The sequence below is a fragment of the Capsicum annuum genome, chromosome 6 (genome assembly GCF_002878395.1).
Source record: "Capsicum annuum cultivar UCD-10X-F1 chromosome 6, UCD10Xv1.1, whole genome shotgun sequence".
Taxonomy (NCBI): Eukaryota; Viridiplantae; Streptophyta; class Magnoliopsida; order Solanales; family Solanaceae; genus Capsicum; species Capsicum annuum.
This window is the reverse complement of record NC_061116.1, coordinates 95,703,112-95,728,512: the sequence shown is the minus strand read 5'-3', so window position 1 is coordinate 95,728,512 and position 25,401 is coordinate 95,703,112. Positions and strand designations below refer to the sequence as shown.

The 25,401-nt window shown below is 33.9% G+C and overlaps 1 protein-coding gene across 1 annotated transcript; it reads right to left on the bottom strand.

Moving 5' to 3' along the window:
• Nucleotides 1-24,593: 24,593 nt before the first annotated feature.
• On the bottom strand, nt 24,594-25,088 carry LOC107874286. The gene has a single exon (XM_016721117.1). The coding sequence runs from the start codon at nt 25,086-25,088 to the stop codon at nt 24,594-24,596; it is 495 nt and encodes a 164-aa protein (XP_016576603.1).
• Between the last annotated feature and the right edge of the window lie 313 nt (nt 25,089-25,401).

Below are 25,401 nucleotides of genomic sequence, written 5' to 3'. Positions count from 1 at the left end.
TGTTGAGATTTTCCCTTCCATTGCATCTCCTTTGACTTGGTTGACCCAAAAGAAAATTAAATTCCTATGGTCTGACTCTTGCGAGAAGAGTTTTCAGGAGTTGAAGACTCGACTCACTTTGGCCCCTGTGTTGACCCTTCCAAATGGTGTTGATGATTTTGTGGTGTACTATGATGCTTCTAGACTTAGGTTGGGTTGCGTGTTGATGCAGAAAGGTAAGGTTATAGCCTATGCCTCCAGACAATTGAAACCGCATGAGAAGAACTACCCGAACCATGACCTCAAGTTAGCTGCAGTGGTTTTTGCCTTAAAAATCTGGAGATACTATTTGTACGGTGTTCATGTTTATATCTTTATGGATCATAAGAGTTTGCAGTATGTGTTTACTTAGAGAGAGTTGAATCTTCGTGAGAGGCGATGGTTAGAATTGTTAAAGGGCTATGATATGAATGTGTTGTATCACCTGGGCAAGGCTAATGTAGTGGTAGATACCCTTAGCAGGTCGTCCATAGGTAGTGTAACATAGGTCTAGGAAGATAGAAAAGAGTTAGCTCATGAGGTGCATCGTCTGGATAGGTTGGGAGTTAGATTGCTCAATTCAGCTGAGGGTAATGTTTGGGTCCATAGTAGTTTTAAGTCTTCTCTAGTTTCGAAAGTAAAGGAGAAGCAAGATATGGATCCTAGTTTGGTCAGACTGAAGGAGTCAGTTAAAGACCAAAAGGTGGAGGTTTTCTCCCAAGGGGGAGATGGTGTATTAAGATTTCATAATAGATTATGTGTGCCTGATGTTAAAGATTTAAGGTAGAGAATTATGGCTGAAGCGCATGGCGCACAATATTCTATTCATCCAGGTGCTACCAAGATGTATAGCAATTTGCGAGAAATTTATTGGTGGAATGGTATGAAAAAGGATATAGGAAGATTCATAAAGAAGTGTACAACTTGCCAACAGGTTAAGATAGAACACCAAAGACCCGGTGGATTAATGCAAGAATTCAGTATTCCTACTTGGAAGTGGGAGAAAGTAAATATGGATTTTATGACTGGTTTACTTCCTTCTCGACATCATCATGATTCAATTTGGGTTTTTGTAGACAGGTTGACTAAGTCCGCACATTTCTTGCCAGTGCATATATCTTTCACCGCTGAGGACTATGCTAAGTTGTACATTCGAGAGTTAGTCAAGTTGCATGGAGTTTCTTTGTCTATTATCTCCGACAGAGGTACTTAATTTACTTCTCATCTTTGGAGGGCTTTTCAGAAGGGTTTTGGTACCCAAGTTCATTTTAGCTCCGTTTTTCATCCGCAGACCGATGGTCAGGCTGAGAGGACCATCTAGACCTTGAAGGATATGTTAAGGGCATGTGTTCTTGATTTCAAAGGTAGTTGGGATGAACATTTTCCATTGATTGAATTTACTTACAACAATAGTTTTCATGCTAGCATTGGAATGGGTCCATTTAAGGCTTTAGATGGAAGGCTATATAGATCACCCATAGGTTGGTTTAAACTGGGTGAAGCCACTGTGAGTGGACCTGATGCTGTGTTAGAGGCTATGGAGAAAGTTAAGCTAATTCGGGAAAGGTTGAAGACAGCTCAGAGTCGTCAGAAGTCATATGTCCTCGATTTTTGTCTTGATAGTAGATGGTTCTTTATTTCAAGTTCAGTACGAGTCAGTTAGGGATCTTTCCCAATGGCTCCTCAGTCTTATGTAGTAGAGGCTTTATCAGACTAGAGTACCAGTATGTACAGAACTTCAGTATTTTAATTGTACAGGATAGTATTTCTTTGTATTCTAGGATGTTCATGACATGATTATTCTTCTTTATTACAGCTTGATTATTGTCATAGTGAGTTATATAGGTGATAACAGGCTCAGAGGGTTAGCTTGAGGTCACGTGTGGCCTTAAGCACCGTGTGACGTCTTGAGATGGGATCTTGGGGCGTTACAACAGACGTATATGTGGATCAATACTTCTAGAATGTATTGAGCATGTGGGAGTGAATGCGCAAGTGAAACAATATCATATATATATACCCTGTACTATTTTTAGTTCAGTATCTTTTAGTACATAAACAAGAGGCTTAGAACCTGAAAATTTAGCTAAGTGGTTGAGACTTAGTTTTATTTTTTGGTCTCTTAACTTTAATGATTCTTTAAATTGACCTTCTCGGCCCCAAGATGTATGTTTTTGAGTTGATTCATGTTCAAGGGTGTAAGTATCATGTCTCAGGTGAGTTTTGGATTTTTCAAACGACGTTTAGACCACGTTTGGAGTTCCAAAATAGCAGCTCACCGCGATTGGACCGCGTCATGGTGAAAGCCTTGGAGAATCATGGTGAGAGCCCAAACAGCGTTCCAGTCCCAAATTATAATTTCCAGGGCAGTTTAGTCTTTTTTCACCACCCCACATAGTGAAAACACGAGACTAAACAACTGAAAGGGCATATTTTGCCCGCATTCCCCAATTTCATTCAACAAGAAACCCTAAACTCTCTAATTCTTCATCAAGATAAACCTTCTCCCCATCTAAGAAAGATCAAGAATTGGAGTTTCCAAGCCAAGAACATTCAATCTTGTGATATTATTAAGATATAATCCTTAGAGATATGTTAGATGTTCATCCATGGACCCTTTTCACCCATGGGGTCCAAAAATCTATCTTTTATGTTTTAAATTATAAAATTACATGTTTAGAATGATTTATCTCCATGAATTTTGATTATACATGATGTTTACAATCTATTTTCGTTTAAAGCAGCCCTTACATGTTTGAAGCATGAAATTTAATTATTAAACCCCTAAGTATGGTTTTAGTATTGCAATTATGCTATTCCCACATGTTTTACTTATTTCTATGCTTAAGTTCATGAATTTCTTACCATTTAAATTTCAAGTAAAGATTATAAGTTGTTTCAAGTGGAATGCATTACAGAATGTTTTAAATATAGTGGTTTCCATATCATGTTCATGACAATTCAGAATAAGTCCTCAGTTTATGATCTTGTCATGTGTTCGTGGTATCTCATCGTGTTTAAAGGTATTCCAATATTTAAATTCATGTCTCCAATGTGTTTGATGAAATGCTTAAGTGAATAATTGTGAACAATGATTTCCCTTCCATGGTTTAGAAGCTTTCATATGTCCCTATTGTTATAGTGGTCGAGTCCTGGGGGTTATGAATACCTAAAATTTAGTTGTTTACCTAGTTTTCAGTATCTACAGAATGATTTCAATCATACCATGAGAAATATCATTCAGTTAGTTAATACGGTCAGTTGTGGGTTCAGTTAAGCTTAGTTCCGTCTAGTAATCAGTGTTAGTCCAGTTGGGAGTAGGATTCAGCACTGAGCGAACCTAGGGATGGGGGCTCACCCGTCAGTTAGGACCGGGTCCCTAGAAGTAATCCTATGTTCCAGAACTATGTAGCCAGTGTAGGTTATGAGATGTCACCTGCTAGTTTAGGATTGACACTCTCAGGGATCACCCGCCAGTTTAGGACTGATCTCAGGGGTCACCCGCCAGATTAGGACTTACTCCACAGTCATTGTTAGTACCTGTGGAACAGTACTAATACCCTTCCAACGGGGGTCATTGGTTGGACCCCGATCAGCTCATCTTTAAGGCATATCAGTATGACAATACCTCCCACAGTTTTAGTTTCAATATTTAGTTCAGAAACTCAGTTCAGTTTTTCTTGACCATAGCATACAGTTTATCAGTTATTCAGTTATCAGATTTAAGTATTTTAGTTTACAGACTATTTCAAAATCATGTTTTATGTTTGGTCATGCATTCTCAGATTTTACAGTATTCACGCATACATATCAAGTGATCTCACGCTATTCATTCAGTCAGTTGTTATTCATAAAAAAAAGTTGTTATCATACACATGAGCCCATGTATATCAGCATAACCTCATCTAGCATACCAGTTCATTCAAAGTACTAACTGTATACTCGTTTCTTGTGCTACGATGTATTATATCATAGGTTCAGAAGCTCAGGTTCCCTACTGCACTTACATATTCCAACGTATCAGCAGCAGCAGCAATGATGAGTCCTCAAATTTCGAGGGTCGATGATATTTATTTTAGAACTTCAGTCTAGTAGTCAGTCAGAGTTAGTTAGGGATATATCCTATCAACTCCATAGTCATCCAGTTAGAGGTTTTCAGACACTTTCAGACAGTTATCCAGTTTAGAGTTGATTGCCAGTCTTTACGTTGCTACTTTTAGATAGTTGTTTTAGATTTAAGAGTTCATTATTATCTTAGTATTATAAAACCTTATAGCATATTAAGTTATTCCATATTTTTGTATCTTTTATTAGTAGTTTTGTTCAATGCTCACAGCAAGTACCAGCTCATAGGTTAACTTATGGTCACTTGTGATGGTAAGCACCATGTGGCATACAGGGTGTACTCCCGAGAAGTTACAAACTTAGTATCAGAGCCTAAGGTTTTAAAATGTCCTAAGGAGTCTAAAATTTAAATTGAGTAAAGTCTTGTGCATGGGTGTAAAGCGCACCACAATTATGGACAAAAGGCTACAAAATATTTTAGGAAAAGTTTCCCTTATTTTATGTCTCAGATCGTGCTATACAATGGTTCTATAAGAACCTTAAGTAGATTTTGATCATGTTTCACTCATGTCAAAACTACCTTACTTTCAAGGTAACAGAAATAGTGAAACTCAAAGTCCTATAGAAAGTGCTTTTTTAGACTGTCCCCATAGACAGTTATAGGATTGTTGCAGTCTCAAAAGTATCCCATCAGTTCCATTATGTTCCAAAGTTTTAAAGCTTTCATTCATGATCATGAAAACTCATTCACTAATCCAAAGTCAGATGTGCCCTCAGATCCCTTCTCAGAAACCTATGATAGCATATAACCTAGAGTTAAAAGTATAAACTCAGGAGTTTAGCAGTAGTAGAGCGGGGATAGTGTTATCTGAATTCAGTAGATTTTGCATTCATAGGGCTAGTTGTATGAAAAGGTGAATAAGTAGGCTTGAAATAGTGTATGCAAGAATTTAAGTTTGGTGATTTAAAATTATATGTTGTTGATGTTGGTGTAGTGGTAATTGTCATGGTGTAGGGAAAATATAAGCTTAGAGATATGATATTTGTGGGTTATGATAAAAGTAGTATGGTTCATTAAATATTTGGGGATATCCATACTACGTGTAAGAATCTAAGTTTGAATCTTTGAAAGTTGAGATAATAGAAAAAAATTGAGAATCCACAGTCAGTCAGTGGTTAAGTTGTTATATGATGATTGTTTGGCCTATAGAAAGCTAAGAGTTATATCTCAGAAGAAAGTACTAGTAATGGGTTTTATATTATCGGGCATAGTCATTTAGGTTGAGTTTACCAGTTATGCATAGTATCATACCCCAGCTTCTAGAGTAAAGTAGTGATAGTTCAATTTAGAGATGTTGATTAAGTAGTTCCCAAATTTAGAGCGATGACTTTAAGCTAAGGGGGGGATGATAGGACTAGTAACCAAGTCATTCTCTAAGATCCTAGTAGTGATGCTAGTATATGTAGAAAAGTAGTAGGAGAAGGATGTTCTAATCTCAGTGCAAGGTTTTTAGTTTTCATGATATCTACTCATGCCTTGAATGTCAGCTCCATGATCATAGTTCATGTTCATGCGTATCACAGAAAATTTTGTACACTTCCAGTCCCTAGTATAAGGAGTTCCATATAATAGCCCATACTTTTCTTAGTTCAGTTTAGCTTTTAGTACATCCACAAGAGGCTTAGAACCTGAATATTTAGCCAAGTGTTGGAGATATTATAATAGCCCGTACTTTTCTTAGTTTAGTTTTTACGTTATTACTTTCAGATAGTTGTTTCAGATTTTAGAGTTCAGTAATGTCTTTGTATTATAAAACCTTATGACAAATTCAATTATTCCGCATATGTGTATCTTTTATTAGCAGTTTTGTTTAGTGCTCACAGCAGGTACCATCTCATGGGTTAGCTTGTGGTCACTTGTGACTGTAAGCTCCATGTGGTGTCCAGGGTGTACTTCTAGTGCATTACAAACTTGGTATCAGATCCTAAGGTTTTAAGGTGTCCTAGGGAATCTAAAAGTCACATTGAGTAGAGTCTTGTGTATGGGTGTGAAGCGCGCCACACTTATGGACAAGAGGCTATAAATTATTTTAGGAAAAGTTTTCGTTCTTTTTTGTCTCAGATCGTGCTATAGAATGGTTCTCTAAGAACCTTTGGTAGACTCTGATCATGCTCCACTTATGTCAACTCTATCTTACTTTTAAGGTAACAGAAATAGTAAAGCTCAAAGTCCTACAGATAAGGCTTATACAGACAGTCCCCGCAGACAGTTATAGGATTGTGCAAGCTCAAAAGTATCCCATCAGTTTTGTTATGTTAAAATTTTTTAATATTCCATTCATGATCATGAAAACTCGTTCACTAATCCAAAGTCAGATGTCCCCTCAGATCCCTTCTCAGAATCCTATGGTAGCATATAACCTAGAGTTAGAAGCATAAAGCTAGGAATTTAGCAGTAGTAAAGCGGGGATAGTGTTATCTGAATTCATTAGATTTTGTATTCATGGGGCTATTTGTACGAAAATGTTAATCAGTAGGCTTGAAATAGTGTATGCAAGAATTTAAGTTTGGTGATTTGAAATTATATGTTGTTGATGTTGGTGTAGTGGCAACTCTCATGGTGTAGGGAAAATATAAGTTTAGAGACGTGATATTTGTAGGTTATGATGAAAGTAGTATGGTTCATTAAAGATTTAGGTATATCCATATTATGTGTTAGAATCTAAGTTAGAATCTTTGAAGGTTGAGCTAATAGTAAAAAAAAGAGTGGAGAATTCTAAGTTAGTCAATAGTTAAGTTGTTATATGATATTTTTTGGGCTATAGAAAGCTAAAAGTTGTATCTCATAAGGAAGTATTAGTAGTGGTTTTTACATTATCAAGCATAGTCATTAGGGTGAGTTTACCAGTTATGTGTAGTATCATACCCCAAATTCCAGAGTAAAGAAGTGACAGTTCAGTTTAGAGATCCTGATTAAGTGGTTCCCAGATTTAGAGTGATGAATTTAAGCTAAGGGTAAGATGATAGAACAAGTAACCAAGTCAGTCTCTCAGATCCTAGTAGTTATCCCCAACTTTTTATTGATTCAGGTATTTCCCTTGCCTTTAGTTTGAGGATGAACTAGATTCATAGTGGTAGATATCATAAGGACTTGATTCTGTGAATTTTTTCTTTAGATGTGTTTTGATTATTTTACCCTTTCCCGTAATTACTACATGATATTTTTGAGGTGTGGGGGATAACTAACATGGTTTCCAAAGGGATTTGAAATAATTTGTGTGAGTTTATAATTTTAACGTTTAAAAAGGCCTTATATTTGACTTCAGTCAATATTTATTATTCTCTATGTCAGATGGAAAAATAGACTGCGCCAGTAGATCCAAAATGTTGATTTTGGGTGGTTAGCATGGTTGGTTTGATTTTATAGCTTTTGGATCTTATTTTGATTCTTGGTTCAAAAAATTATAAGATTGGGTCTCGAGGGTCAATTTTGTGAAAACAATCTCTTTTAAAAAATATGTTGTATCAATTGAGTCTATATTGTTGAATTTAATCTAGTAGCATATTTCATTTTCATTCATGGAATTCCCAACGAATATAGAAGATTTGATCGACCACTTTGTATTTTTAACAAAGTTGTTGATACAACAATAATCTAGTCCCGTCGTTTTAGCGAGCATGGACCCTAAGGCGGTAACCACTTTAGCAGCCCAGGCACCATTAAATTGGAGGCCCAGCTGACAGCCCAAGTACTGCTAAACCGGACCTTGACCGTTTTAGCGGTCTCTACTTTAGCGGTAGGGGACTGCTTTAATGGTCTACCCTTTTGGGTTTGAACCGCTTTAGTGATCGACTTGCGTTAGAATGGTGATCGCTTAAGCGATCAGCGTTAGGACAGTATAAAAAGTGATTTTTCAATTTTTCTTTCATTTTTGAGACTTTGAGCTTTGAATTGAGAGGATTTTGGACAATTTCTTTCATTTCTGAGCTTGAGTAAGCTCCAAACCACTATTTCAATTGTTTTACTTCGATTATTGTCATCTAAAACTTGTTAAATTATGATTTTACAAGTGGAATTTGGGGGTTTTGTCCAGAAAGGACTAAAATAATTTTTCTTCAATCTAAACCCTATTTTTACTTGAGTTTTCTTCTATGGCTTCCTTTAATCATGCATAAGGTATTTATAAACAAAAAATCTAATTTTATCCTATCTTTCCAAAAATTTATTTTGAGGGTCTGTTTTGACTCTGATATAAAAATAGGCAATATAAATGTAGTTGGCTTCCTTTTGATGCGTAGATTCTATATTTATATGTTTTAGTTGATTCTGAGACAGTTCGAGAGGGGAACGCTTTACGTGAAAGGTTTTAGACTTGGATTTCCTTGTCATGAGGTAGGTTATGGATTAACTTTCTTTAGACTAGATTGGGTAGTTAATATTATATAATATCATGCTATGGGCATGGGCAATAATTATGAAAATAATATAATGACTACTGTGTGCCCATCTGGAGGCTTATATTAATGTTGTTGGTGATTTTAGATGTATTTACTATGTGTGTCCTGTGGGGGAGGGGGTTCCTTGTCTTATATTATTAGCCTTATGTATGTATTTGGTGGCTCTTTACATGATAGAAATATATAAGTTGGGGTTAATGTAATATTATTGATGTTTTACTTGAATTTTTCACAGTAATTGTACATTGCTTTTACGTATTCATCGTTGGTTGATATATTAATGAGTGGGTTTTGGGCTCATGGGTACACTTATTGAATGGACTTTGGTGATATATTGAGTGGGTTCTAGGCCTACGCGTACATTTATAGAATAATTTGAGATATTCATACTAGTTTGGTTGTGAGTATTACATCCTCATATCATACATATATTCACGAGATATTTGTACCATTGTGGAAATACTAATTTTGACAGAAATGAAATATTTCTACAAAATCCTCAGTCGTAGCACATAGAGATGAGATATGAATATTGAGATTGGGATTGAGTATTGATATAGTATATGTGTTGCGAATCCCCCATGGGTCCTACTTGAAAGCATTGGGGCTCTATAGGTGTATATGGAGGTTATACGATAACCTAATTCACATCACATCAGCATTATCATCATCATCATTATATTTCATACATTATGCATCTTCGTTTGGTACATTTTCTGATTGGAGGTGACATGCTCATAGTATGTATTTATGTCTCTTATTTTCTACTTTGCTCAGTCAGTCTATGATACCTATTGAGTATAAGTGGACCATACCCATCGCTACTACGCTCTTTCAATCCAGATCTACAAACGAGTGAGCTGCGCGATAGCTGAATTCGTGCAGTGATTTTTCCACTTTGAAATATTGATTGCTCTATGGCTTCAGAGTCAAACTTAGACCTCCTCCTATCCAATATGCCTTGTTTTTTATATACTTGTTGTTTCTTTTTGAATTTTTAGTTGTGTTTTCAGATTTTGAGTTGTACTAAGATTGTTCTTACAGTGTGATGCCAGGTTTTGAGATGGTTTATCGTATTATTGTTATTTAGAGTTCCGCTATTATTGTACATGTATGGTTCGACTTTGATCTATACGTCACACCTTTAAATTTGTTTCATAATTGTTTTTTACATATCATTTTGGATGATTGGCTTACTTGTGAAGGCTTAGCCACAATAAGTGCCATCCTGATCTAAGTTTTTGGATTGTGACAAAGATATAACTTTTAGTACCCCGTACTTCTACCTAGCTTAAAATCATCCTAGAAATGTTAAAGACTTTTTTTACAGATGAATCCACTTTTATACATGTGGTATTTTCAAGATTTTCACTTTTTGTCATGTGGGAAATTGAATAATCTTTCGACCGATACCAAATTCGCCCAAATCCGACACCCGGATGAAGAGTTAGAGCCTTTTAAGTGAGACAATGTATCACCTGAGCCCTCAGCGCGTCACAGGGCCAGCTTAAATGGCAATCGTCAAAATCCAGTAGGCCTCCGCGATTATGGCGCGTCGCGCCAAGGCTCAAATTTAGAATTGTCCTTTTCCAGTGTCTCAGTGTAATATTGGCGCGTCGCGCTAAACTTTCAAGTCACAAATAAAGTGGCAACGCAATAAGCTCCGCGTCACGCTATCATGCAATTTCTTAGTTGTCAAATTCCAGAGACACGGTGCAATAACGCCGAGTCGCGCAGCCTACCAAATCAGGAAATTTTCTCAAATTTTAAAAGACGCATCCAAGGGTTAAAAGAGGTCAATTTCCCACCCCTATATAAACCTAATAACAGGTGATTCATCCATATTTCACCCAAAATATAGGGTTTCTCTCAAGAACAAGCTAGGGTTTCCAAGTGGGGATTCAAATCCAAGACTCAAATTCAAGAATATCTCTGTCAATCTTCACATAGTCAAGAACTAAGGTATGCATAGTGTTTATTCATGGACGTCTTTCATCCATGAAGACCAAGAATCCCTTTCCTAAATTCAAGTTTATGGATTTTCTTTTAAATTTCATGATTGGGGTGCTCTTGTTCATGTGGATGATGAGAAATTGAATTCTCCTCCATGTTGGGTGATAAATTCTATGTGAGTTAAATTATTAAAGATATAGATTCATGCAAACCTATGACTAAACCCTTGAATGATGAAATTAGAATTGAACCATGATGTTTAATTATTGTACAATGATATTTACATGTACCATGCCTATAATATGTTTGATTAAATGCCTAGATGAAGGAAAAGTGCCTAACTAGCATGATACCATGAAATCCCCATTTATGTACAAATTATTCCTATCACATGTTTTGATGAAATGCTTCTATAAATGTATTATGGATTATGATGTTAGTTATATGTTCAAGTAAGTTATCCTTGGTCAGTTTCCTTCCATCGAGTACTGGGGGTACTCGTACCCGAAACATTAGCAGTGTGCCTAGAGTCATGTCATGTTTCACGATACTCTCAGTCAAGCTATAAATCCTTAGACTTTAGACAGTCTTATGACTCAGGAAATCTCCATGATCTCATGAACTCAGTCAGTTGTCAAATATCAGTAGTATTTCGTCAGTCAAAGGAATTAGTAACTCAGACCATATTCAGTTCAGTAAATCATGCTCAGAGTCTATTCATATGGGAGTAGAAATTAGCATCGAGTGAACCCAAAGATGGGAACATACACTATCAGATGAGGGTGTGATTCTTAGAAGTCATCCTTGCGTTTCAGAACTATGTAGCCAGCATAGGTTAAGAACATCAACACTGTCCGATGAGGGTTGATGAGGTAGATAAGCACTATCAGATAAGGGCCCCACCGTTCTCTTTTGGGATATTATTAAGATGAGGGTCACCCACAGCTTGTCCTTATCAGTGGCGCGGTATTGACACCCTTCCAATTGGGGTTACAGATTGGACCTCAACTCAGCCATAATGGTATATTAAAGGCATGTCAGTTAGATAACTACTTCCCACAATTTTATGTTATAGAATCAGGACTGTCAAACACAGTCAATCAGTCTCAGTAATAGAACTCAGATAGTTCTTCAGAAATCAGGACTGTCAGACATAGTCAATCAGTCTTAGTAATAGAACTCAGATAGTTTTTCAAATTCAAGACTGTCAGATACAGTCACTCATGTTATCAATTATATCAGTTATCAATATATCATGTTATCATGAACTTAGTTAATATTATATTAATTATACGAAACTTATGTTATCAGTATTCAGACTTAGGACTGTCAGATACAGTCAATCAGACCAGCTCTTCATAATCAAAACTGTCAGAAACAGTCTTTCATCTATTAGTAAAATAACATCAGTCTCTCAATATTCAGTAGAATCAGTCATTCAGTATCCCAGTATTAGTACTCAGATATCAGTAAATCTATATTATCAAAATTCATGAGTTAGCATTATTACGGTCTCAGTTACAGTTACATATTCATGAATATATTCTCACGTTCATGTTATTCAGTTAGTTAGTATTGTTCATGCATATGAACCCTTTGCATTCAGCCTAACTCATTTGCATACCAGTACATTCAAAGTACTGACGCATTTGTGCTATGGTATTTTATACCATAGGTTTAGAAGCACGAGCTCCCGAGCATTCTTAGTAGATCAAACGTTCAGCAGCTAGACTAGTAATAAGTCCTCATCAATCGAGGATAGCATGATTATTTTATTACTTTATTATTTTAGTAGTTTGAAGTTAGTTGGGGATATGTCCCATTAACTCCACAGTTTTCAGACATTTAGAGGCTTTCAGACTACAGTATGTTTTCAGACAGTTTCATTTTAGTTTTGGGTATTGTTATACCCCATTACAGACATTGTTCTACATTCAGTATTAGTTTAGCTTTGAATCTTATGGCCTTACAGCTTATATTCCGCATATTTACAGTATATTATTCAATGCTCAGTTACAGATATCAGTCATGGGTTAGCTTGTGGTCCTTCGGGGTCATGAACACAATGTAGCATTCCGGGTACCAGATTCGGAGCGCTACACAACCACTACAAGTTTATCAAAGATTTTACAAGGTCAAGAAAGACAAAATAACAAATTTCTCATCAAGATCTTTGAATTTCTCACAAAAGATTCATAATAATATTCATGCCAAAATCTCACTAAGATTGCATAATAAATTTGCATGCAAAATTTTCCTCAAGATCTCATGATATATTCATATTGCATTGAAAATTCTCAACCTACGCCTCCATTAAAATTTATCTATAAATAGGAAAGGTTCTTTCATTATAAAAGACGCATACCACACACCATAAGCAAGATTCATTAGTTGTCTTCTTTTTTTTTCTCTTTTTTTGTGTTCCTTTATAGTAGGATAATATTTTTCTGATTACTTTTTGCCTTTTCTCCATAATAATTTTTTTCTGTTGAGATAGTTGATGAAGCTTGATATATTTATAATATTATCTCAGTTTCAATACATGTTTCACTTGAACATTTTTACTTATATCTTCATATTGTGCTGAAATAATAAATTTATCTAATTATTGTTTTCACATCTATCTATTTTATCTTTAGGTTATTTTTATATTGATTTTGTAATTCACACGAATCAAAATCAATATATAATAAATAATAAATAAAATAATAGATGGAGAGTAATTTGAGTTATTTATTATTTTAAATATTTGATCCTGCTTCTTTTAGTTCTAATTCTTGCAGAGGAACTAACTCAAACAAGATTATTGATTTAATGATCTCTGTCTTATTTCTTTAGTCCTAATTCTCACAAAGGGATTACTCAGATAAGTTTATTTATTTAAGGGATATTTATCTTATTTCTTTCAGTTCTAATTCTCACAGAGGGATTGACTCAAATAGGTTTATTGATTTAAAGACTAATCACAAGAGGTCTTTACACCTTTTAGCACAATTCAGGCAAGAAAATATTTTAATTCAATTATCACTGGTCTTAAATTAGTTAATTGGCATAACCTCACGGAGTGTTAATTAATCATTTATTTTAGTGAGCTAAATATAATTGTATTAGCAATAAGCATTTATTCTTTAGATAATGTATGTGGAGACTGATATTTTTTGAAAAAGGGTCAAAAATACTCCTCTACTTTGAGTAATTGGCTAAATTTACCCTTTATTATACTTTGTGGTCATTTATACCCTCACCGTCATGAAAGTTAACACATATGCCCTCCAAACCAACGGTTTGCCCCGAATTGAACAAAATTAACTGATTCAATTTTAACTCAACCCGACTCACAATCTACTGACCCAACACCATCCAATTTAACCCCTCCATCACAATCCTTTCTCTTTCTCCTCCCGTTCTTCACCTCCTTCACCTTTGCTTTCAAGTTTCAAATAGACCAGCCATGGAAGAAAAATAAAGAGCAAAATACTAGTAAAAGGATAAATTATATAGAGCACTAAATCAGAATAATTAATTTTAGTAAAAGCAAGAATTGATAGAAAATGATAATATCAAAATTATGGACATGAACGTCGTCGCATTCCAATGCAAAATCCTGCGTCTTTTGTTGGGTGCCTCGATAACTTTGAAGTGACGATGGCGGTGGCTCTCCGTCCTTCTTTACATACCGGGCGACAGTGGTCGGCGGTGATTGACCTTCATGCTAGCAATTGACGATGTAGATGGCGGAGAAGTGTTGGTCTTGCAAAAATCTCATCAGAGAGAATTAAAAAAACTGAATATTAACATCATCATCCATGACTTTTCTTGCTAACAATTTTTTAGGGGGGTTCTTTTTATAAGCATTTTGCTCTGTGTTTTCCTTCCATAGGTGAGGGGGGTGAAGGAGGAAAGGAAAAATGAAAGGATTGTGATGGAAAGGGGTTAAATTGGATGGTTTTGGGTTGGTAGATTGTGAATTGGGTCGGGTTAACATTAAAATCAGTTAATTTTGATCAATTTGGGGCAAATCGTTAGTTTGGAGGGGACATGTGTTAACTTTTGTGACGAGAAGGGTATAAATGACCACAAAGTTTAACAAAGGGTAAACTTAGCCAATTAATTAAAGTAGAAGGGTATTTTTGACCATTTTCCTAAGATTTTATCTATATTCTATTAAAAGTGTGAAGGCCTTAAAAATATCGTTTTAACTTTTTTCCCTTCGTTAAAATACTCTGCAATAGCCAAAATCGTTTTTCTACTATTTTTCTTTAATTTAAAACTTCAAATTAAATAATATATTTTTTACTAGGTTTTGTTCCATAAAAGTCCTAATACTAACAAATTGAAGTCGTGGACATTATAAACCTAACACTCTACGTCTACATTATAAATTAAAGGAAAAAGCGCTAAGCAATAACCTCCAATACCCTGGCTTGAGTTATGATAATGTTAGCTTTTTTCATGTTGGGTTAACTGAATTGTTCGATTTTGGATCCGCGAATTTTGAGATTTTGATGAAATATACAAAGAGAGGAGAATAATGAACCAATACAACAACTAAAGAAGCTGCAATGATTGAATAAGAATTTGAAATATTAAGCGTGAAATAATTGGAATAGGGGATTGGATTTTAACGTGATTCTCTTCCAAATTAATAGGTTTTTACATATGGTAGATGAATGTTCCAGAAGATTAGGCTTTGAGAAGTTTTTCACTTTCATAAATTTTTGAATCAAAGTTAGGATTAATTGCATTGATATCTCGATTATTATATTGTTTTGTTATAATTTCTATTCTATTATTGCCTTCAATTTACTTATAGTTTCATGTGTTTAGCTTTTCTTTCATTCCCGCTATATCTCTTAATTTTGAGAAAAGAAAAATTAATTTCATATTCCATTTAATTTGATTTGGAATAAATTGCTCTTTCTCGTGACATCTGCAACTACCTCGAAACTCATTGTAAGCTTCTAAACTTCAGATTGCAAAGATATATCGACTTCTCCTTTTCCCATTCTTTTCACTTGAATTCTTTGACTCTCTATATCCCTTAGGTTTCCAATTTCAGGTCTTTGTTTAGTATCTTTCATTAAAACTAGTTTAGGTGTACGCGTCTTGCGCGTGTACCTCATTTTAATGAGTTCAAATATTACACAAAATATAGGATATTTGTTTAAATAATAAAGATGAATATAATAATTAAATTTAATATATTTTGAGTATGAATACTTTTAAAAGTCGATCGGCATTCATCTATCATCTGTAAACTGCAACAAAATAATAAAATGATAGAGACATCAAAACAATACAATTAAATCTAATCTTTATACACAAAAATTTACTCAAAGTCGTCCGACACTCATCTACCACCTGTAAACTATAACAAAATAATAAGATAATAGAGATATCAAAATAATACAACTAAACCTAACATTTATATATAAAAAAAAATTCTCTAAGCAGAGATATCAAAACAATACTATTAAACCTAACCTTTACCTAAAAAAATTCTTCAAAGCCAACCAACATTTATGTACCACCTGCAAACTATAACAAAATAATATGATAAAAGAGATGTCAAAACAATACAATAAACTTAAATTTTACATACAAAAACTTCTCAAAGCCGATCGACATTCATCTACGAACTGCAAACTACCACAAAATAATAAACTAATTGAGATATTAAGATAATACAATTAAACCTAACCTTTACGTAAAAAAATTTCTCAAATCCGACCGACGTTCATCTACCATATGTAAATTAAAATAAAATAATAAGATAATAAAGATATCAAAACAATACAATTAAACCTAACCTTTACACAAGAATTTCTTCAAAGTCAACCGACATTCATCTACGACCTGTAAACTACAACAAAGAATATAGTAGTGATCACAAAGCTTTGATTTTGATCAAACTAATTCGTGTCTGAGTGAAAATTTTGACTCTAAAGAATGAAGAATAAAGCCAAAGAAGATATATATATGCACACACATTGAATTCTATTATGTTGACAAAAACAGTGAAGAAATTGAGGGTTAGAAAATCAAGCATCCATCAATCTGGACATGCAATCAAATTAAGTTGGATGAGTATCAATCATACTCTCCCAATAGACAAAGAGGTTTAATGAATCTAAAAGTTTACTAAATATATCTAATTCTAAAATAAGTTTTAGCCACAAAGAAATAAATAAAAGGAGATCTTCTAAACATACTAACAGTTCAATTTGAACCACTCCTAATTCGAATAGTAGATACACACGTTGACCATTCAAAGAAAAGTTAAAAGTGAGATTAGCAATGGGAAGAAATACTGGTAGCCAAGAAAACAAGGTTGTACAATACAATAGTGAAAAAAGCATGCATACCACGTGCAAGACATTTTGAATAAAATATCGAAGGCATATGCAGTTCCTATATATTGAGCTTTTTGGATTGGCAAAATCTTCACATTCATCTCGCAAGCAACAATGAACTGCACCCATGATGTTGTCTTCAATCAAATGTCCGTCATTCTCTAGTTTAACATGCATCTCAATATTTATAGAAATGTTTTCTTAATAGAGTCTTATTATTTATAGAAGTATTTCCTTAATAGAGTGTTATTTTAGCAGTATTTTTTTAATTGAAAAGTAGAAATGAAAATATTAATTAATTTTCCTTTCATATATTTCATGAGTCTCATATATTTTAGGAAGTCTAATTAATATAATAAAAAATAGTTAAATAATAAATTAAAGAAAATAGTGAAAAGACAGTTTTATCTAAAGAAAAGTCTTTTAACGAAGGGCAAAAAGTTCAAATAACTTTTCTAAGGTCTTCACACTTTTAATATATATATATATACATATATATCATAGATTATAGATATAGATATAGATAGATTAATTGTTGTAATTGATGATTTGTACGATTTTTTAGTCACATGTTAGTCATTTTTAAAAAAAGAATCAGGGTTGATGGGAGGAAGGCTTACCATTAAAATGGCTCAAATTAGTATGCTATTGAAATTTTTTCCTATGATATGCTCCATTTGTTAAACATACAATGTTCAATGAGCTTAGATATATTGTAAAATAGATCATAATATGAAGAAGTATCAATTACATATTTATGTTATAAGATGCTATGTTAAGTTGTACAAATTTAATCTTTCAGATGCTTAAAAAAAAGTACCCTTCGAAGTATGTTTTGTAACGAGGGTGTTGGGCTCATGCAGAATGTCTTTTTCTTATTTTGGATTTGGTGTGAATTTAACTTATTGTTTTACTCTGGGAATATGCAAAATGGTCGTTATTATATAAAGATTGTTGAAGCGACGACAATGAAGGACTGAGAGTGCTTGTTGGTCGTCATTGATGAATTTGAGAACCATATGTAAGGACCCACATATTTTCTTTATTTAGATTTATAAAAGTCAATTTAGGTTTAGAAAAATTTTGTTGTTCAAATACTTATTGATTTATGATTTCTGTTTTTTTTGGTCTAGCTTTTATGTACAATTTAATTCTAATATTATTGCATAATCATAGGATTTTTGTTTTAAAATATTTATGATTCTTTTTTATATATATTTATTAGATATGAGGTTATGAAAGTTATGTATTACGAGTGAAGATTGATAGATAATTGAGCTCTAACTCTAGGAGCACCATATTTGTCGTAGTGATCTCTTCTTTTACATATATTCTCTAATAGAATTCAGTAAAATTTGTAACATTTTCTTACTCTCATTAGTTTACATGTACAATAAACTTTGAGGATATAATTTGCTATCCTAAGACTTTAGTTTTATGTGTGATCACAATGTAGTGTTTAGGGAATTGGAGATTCCTAGGACTCTGTCTGAGTTTTATGTGATGCAAGTATAAATAATAATTCTTGGAGATGAAAGTAGGATTGACATTAAAAAAAGTATCCTTGAGGAGAAGGTTATGTAATATGCTATACTGCTATGTTGATGAGCCAAGGAAAGGTTTTGCTAGCAGAAGGTTTCTATCCATGGATTGCCTAATTGACGTGGTGTTCACTATTGTATTTGTTTGTTGTAACGTTTTCTTAATATACGACATTCAACATTGATGTCTTAATTACAGTGATTTCTTGGAGCAGAGCAAGGAATAGGTTTATTTATTTGAGATTCTCACAAATTCCCCACCACATTGTTGTTAGATTTTTCAAGCATAGTAATATTTTTAGTTTCATTCATGAGCTTAAAATATATGCAGATATTTTTTTACTTCTAACTCATACCTAATTTTTGCATCCCTTTCTTTATTATGAATATTTTTTTTTGTCAGCTTCAATTTTTAATTAGTTAAGGTTGTAAATAGTTCAATTTAGAATTTTATTATATATAATTATATTAAGGGTGATGTCTTGATGATGATCAATTTTGTGGGAAGTTTGAATAGCTAATTATGTTTCAAGATGTGTCTTGCTGAATTGAGATCTTTTGTGCAGATCTAAAAGTAGTAGGTGGAGTGACTAGCTCTTTACAAACTCCATATAATGTGATAAAAATAGCATTATTATCTTAGAAAAAGCTAACGTGGTGATCGTATGCTATACTGTTATGTTGATGAGCTAAGGAAAGGTTTAGCTAACAGAAGGTTTCTATCCATGGATTGGATAATTGACGTGTTGTCTTCACTATTGTATTTGCTTGTTGTAACATTTTTTTAATATACGACATTCAACATTGATATCTTAATTACAATGATTTCTTGGAGCAGAGCAAGGAATAGATTTATTATTTGAGATTCTCACAGATTCTCCACCACATTGTTGTTAGGTTTTTCAAACACAGTAATTTTTTCAGTTTCATTCATCAGGTTAAAATATATGTAGGTATTTTTTTACTTCTAACTCATCTAGTTTTTGCATCCCTTGCTTTATCATGAATATTTTCTATGTGTTAGCTTCATTTTATATATATATATATATATATATGTATATATATATATATATATGTATATATATATATATATGTATATGTATGTATATATATATATATATATATATATATGTATGTATATATATTATACTAAAGGTGACGTCTTGATGATGATCAATTTTGTGTGAAGTTTGAATAGCTTATTATGTTTCAAGATGTGTCTTGCTGAATTGAGATCTTTTGTGTAGATCTAAAAGTAGTAGGTGGAGTGACTAGCTCTTTACTAACTCCATATAATGTGATAAAAATAGCATTATTATCTTAGAAAAAGCTAGTTCGGTGATCATTCAAGATTGACAGTGATGGTTGTATCTTTTCTAAACTTAACTTTTGAAAATGTATTGAATATATTGTTGTTATTGATATTCTAAGCTTGATATGTTTCGAATATTCTTATAAAGATTTCTTATAGTCATTCTTCATAACTCTTTTGGCTGTTTGTAATTTTAAAACTTAAAAGTTATTAATTTGTATTTTTATAATTCTACTAATACAAAGACTAATAAATAGTGTACAATTGTCTTTAATATTTGTGCTCCAAATATATTGGTATTCGCCGGACAGTTAAAATTTTCTTAACGTGAGTAGTCTTCTTCTCACTCAACCAATTCATATCATTATCAATAGTACTTTAGTAACTTTTTCATCTTCATCAATCACCGAAGCCTTTCTTTATTTTTCATAAAATATGTTTGTTAATTTTTGTTGATGGATGGGCAATCTTTTGCTATATGTATGCATCTATATCTATAATTTATAATTTATAATATATTAAAAGTATGAAAATCCTTAGAAAAGTGATTTAAATTTTTGACATTCATTAAAATATCTCACAATAAACAAAATTGTCTTTTCACTTTTTTTTTTTTATATTTAACATTAAATTATTACTCAAATATTTAAGATAAAAAAAAAAAGAATTTCAATACTAAAAGGAATTAAATATAATGTGTAAATTTTTTGTTAGGAATCATATGCAACTTTTTAGGGTAAAACTAGTCATGGAAAGGGGAAACAAATTAAGAACCAAAATTTATGGTTAAGAAAAAACCCATGGGAAAGAAACATTAATTGCTACGGAAGTTTTTAAGGAAAGGTTTTTAGGAACCAAAATATATTTAAAAAAAAAAATCATATGCATTGAAATAAAAATATCATACTTTATTTAGATAAGAAATAATAATATTTAACACTTCTAAATCACTTAGAATTTTACCAGTAACTACTTAAATAGAATTATAGACATTCTCTTTTTATACATGGTAAAATTCTAAGTAATTTAGAAGTGTTAAATATTATAAATTTTTATCTAAATAAAGTATAAATTTTTTCTTTCAATGCATAAGATTTTTTAAAAAAATATATTTTGGTTCCTAAAAACCTTTCGTTAAAATCTTCCGTAACAATTAATATTTCTTTCCCATGCGTTTTTCTTAACCATAAATTTTGGTTCTTAAATATTTTTTTCCTTTCCATGAATAGTTTTTATCCTAAAAGTTGCATATGACTCCTAACAAAAAATTTACACATTATATTTAATTATTTTTAGGTATGAAATTCTTTTTTTTTTTTTTGTATTTTAAATATTTGAGTAATAATATAATGTTAATTATTGGAACAAAAAAAGTGCAAAGACGATTTTATTTATTGTGGAATATTTTAATGAAGGAAAAAAAGTTCAAATCACTTTTCTAATGGTCTTCACACTTTTAATATATTATTATAGATTATAGATTATAGATTATACATAAAAAAGAGAATGTCTATAATTCTATTTAAGTAGTTATTTGATCATTTTTTATTAAAAAAATATGTGCAATTCTTCTACTTCGATGTTTTCTTCTTATTCTTCTTATTTTTGTTTTGATTTTGATTGATGATTAATTAAAGTTTTCTCCTTGAAATTTTTAGAGTTTTCTAACCTTCTTCGTTATATGAATTCTCTTTTAGATTTTTGTTTATATGCACTTATTTTAGTTGTGAATAAATCATGAGATTTAGCATATCATTATGTTTATTAATAACGATTGTCCTTTTTTTTTTTTTTTGGTACAAGCTCTAATTATTATCACACATACAATATATGATTAAACAATCTTTTCAGAGGTAATTTTAATTTCTATTATCAATTTAAATATCTTTCTCTAATAGATGATGGTTTGCAACTTGTAAGCATGTTTTTCATTCAAAATAGTAGTACAAAATTGAGACATACATCCTATCTGTTATCTATTTTTTCATTTTTTTCTTTTGTATATTAGCCAAAATTAGAGTCATCCAAAGGATTCATTTATTTTTAAAGTTAATTAACACTTTGTAATAAATATATTTATATATATATATATATATATATATATATATATAATATTTTATGATAGATTTGAAACGTACGTGTAGAACACATTCCTAGCAATTAAAAAGGGATAATACTCACAAAAATACCTGAATTTTGACCAAATTTTCAGTTGAACATACTGAACTTTGTGGGGGTCCTATTAACCCCCTAGACTTTTTAAAGTGGATTTAATTTTTCCCCGAAATACTATACCCAATTTTGGCGGCTGGCGGTGTAATACACGCGCCAATCTCATTGTTACACGTGTATTTTTTGGCAAATGGCGTTGTAATACACGCGCCAACCTCATATTTATACGTGTCCAAGTGGACAGATATATGCCATTTAAAAACAAAAAAAGTATTTGGACAAATATATGGTAATAGTGGATGCCTATTGAAGCTGTCAAAGTATAACAACAACAACATACCCAGTGTATTTCCACCTAGTAGGGTCTGGGGAGGGTATATTGTACGCAGACCATACTACTACCTCAGGAGAAGTAGAGAGGTTGTTTCCGATAGACCCCCAGCTTAGGATCGATACTCATATACCAACCCAAATATAACTGTATATAACTAGTATGGTACACAAGATAAACTAACAGAATACCAAACCCAAAAGATAAGTATATATATAAACTAGTACGGTAAGTAAAATAAACTAACACCACTAGCCACGAACAAAAAACTCCAGTCCCCGAGGAGCGCACCCCTACTATTACCGATGCCCTCTCACCCCTAACCCACTACCCTAATCTACTTTCTCCACACCTTCCTATTAAGGGTCATGTCCTCCGTTAGCTGTAACTACTACATATCATGCCTAATCACCTCCCTCCAATATTTCTTTGATTTACCTCTACCCCGCCTAAAACCATCCATAGCCCGTATCTCACACCTCCGCATAGGAGCATCTAATTCCCTCATCATCATGTGCCCAAACCAACGTAACCTTACTTCTTGCATCTTGTTCTCCACCAAGGCAACTCCCACCTTCTTTTGAATAATCTCATTCCTTACCCTATCTTTCTTGGTATGCCCACACATCCATCGCAATATTCTCATCTCTTCCACCTTCAACTTTTAGATGTGGGAGTTCTTAACTGGCCAACACTCCGCTTCATAAACCATAGCCGGTCGGACTACCACTCTATAGAACTTACCTTAGGCTTCGGAGGCACCTTCTTATCACATAGAACTCCCGAAGCGAGCCTCCATTTCAACCATCCTACCTCAATATGATGTGTGACGTCCTCGTCAACCTCACCATTTCCCTGAATCATAAACCCCAGATACTTGAAACTCTCCATTTTTTGAATGGCCTGAGAATCCAGCTTCACAACCACTCCAGCCTCCTGCGACACATCACTAAACTTATACTCCAAGTACTCTATCTTGGTTCTACTTAACCAAAATCCTTTAGACTCAAGCTTCTACCTTCACATTTCCAACTTATCATTAATTCCACCCTGAGTCTCATTAATCAGAACCACATCATCTGCGAATAACATACACCAAGGCACCTTCCCTTGAATATGTTGCATCAAAACATCCATAACCAAGGCAAATAAAAATAGGCTAAGAGTCGATCACTGATGCAACTCTATCACGACTGGAAAGTGCTTTGAATCTCGACCTACCGTTATCACCCGAGTCTTTGCCCCATCATACATATCCTGAATCGTCTTTGTATACGCCACGGGCACCCTCTAGCCTCCAAGCACCTCTATAGAATCTTCCTGGGAACTCTGTCATATGCCTTCTCAAGATCAATAAACATCATGTACAAGTCCTTCTTCCTCTCCCGAAACTGCTCCACTAATCTCCTTACAAGGTGAATGACCTCAGTGGTCGAGCGACCTGGCATGAAACCTAATTGATTCTTAAAAATCGTCACGATCCTTCTCAGCCTCACCTCTACCATCCTTTCCCAAACCTTCATAGTATGACTCAACAAATTAATACCTTTATAGTTATTGCAACTCTGGATGTCTCCCTTGTTCTTATATACTGGAATCATCATACTTCATCTCCATGCTTCAGGCATCTTTGTTGTCCTAAAAATACTGTTAAATAAACTTGTCAACCACTCCAAACCTGCCCTACTAGTGCTTTTCCAAAAATCTACTGGAATCTCGTCTAGCCTCATCTCCCTACCCCGCCTCATCTTGCAAATAGCTCCCTTGACCTCCTCAACCTTGATACGTCTACAATACCCATAATCTCAACACTCCTCAGAATTCTCCAAGTCCTCTAACACGAAACCTTTGCCCCCCTCGTCGTTCAAAAGTTTATAGAAGTAGGACTGCCATCTCTTTCTTATGAGAGCATTCTCGACCAACACTGTACCATCCTCCCCTTTGATGCACTTCACCTGATTAAGGTCACGAGCCCTCCACTTTCTGGCCTTAGCCAGCCTATGCAACTTCTTATCTCTGTCTTTTTCCTATAAAGCCGCATACAGGTGCTCAAAAGCTCCAGTATTAGCCACCATAACAGCTAACTTAGCCTCTCTCTTAGCTACCTTATACTCCTCCTTATTCCTCTGTCTTTTCTTCTCATCCTTGTTCGCAACCAACTTAGCATAAGCCATCTTCTTATATTCCACCTTTCGCTTAACCTCTTCATTCCACCACCAGTCTCCTCGATGTTTTCCAGATTGACCTCTCGAGACACCCAACACCTCTTTAGCGGTCTCCCTAATACAACTAGCAGTCATCTCCCACATACTATCCGCACCTCCTCTACTCTTACAAGCCCCCTACTCTTCAAATTCTCCTATATTTTCAAAGCACTAGCCAAAGTCAAGCTACCCCCACTTAATCCTAGGCCGATCCTCCACGCTTCTCTTTCCTTTTCCCTTATTGATAACCAAATCCATCACCAACAACCTATGCTGAGTCAAAAGATTCTTGCTAGGTATGACTTTACAGTCTTTACAAAGTGCTTTATCCCTTTTCCTAAGAAGCAAAATATCTATCTGAGTCTTGTCCACTAAACTACGAAACGTAATAAGGTGTTCCTCCTTCTTCGAAAAGCTTGAATTCGTTATCCACAACCCAAAAGACCTAGAAAAATCCAAAAGAGCAGATCCTCCATCATTCCGCTCCCCAAAACCAAAACCACCATGCACACCCTTTAAACCTCTTGGCAAAGACCCAATATGCCCATTGAAATCCCCTCTCATAAGAAGCTTCTCAGTGCTCGAGATGCTCCTCACTACCTCATCTAAAACCTCCCAAAACTCCTTCTTCTCCTTCTCATCCAAACCTACTTGCGGGGCATGGGCACTAATAACGTTCATCGTAGACCCTCCAATGACTAACTTAATAAACATCAACCTATCGCTAACTCTCTTTACCTCATCCACCTGCTCCCTAAGTTCTACATCTATTAAGATACCTACCCCATTTCTATGTCTCACGCTACCTGAGTACCACAACTTATAACCATCCACATCTCTCGCCTTAGTGCCTACCCATTTAGTTTCCTGGACACACAATATACTAACCCTCCACTTTTGAAGAATCTTCACCAGCTCTATAGACTTACCCTGCAAAGTTCTTATGTTCCAAGATCCAACTCGCAACCTAGAAGCTCTCTTATCCCACGTTACC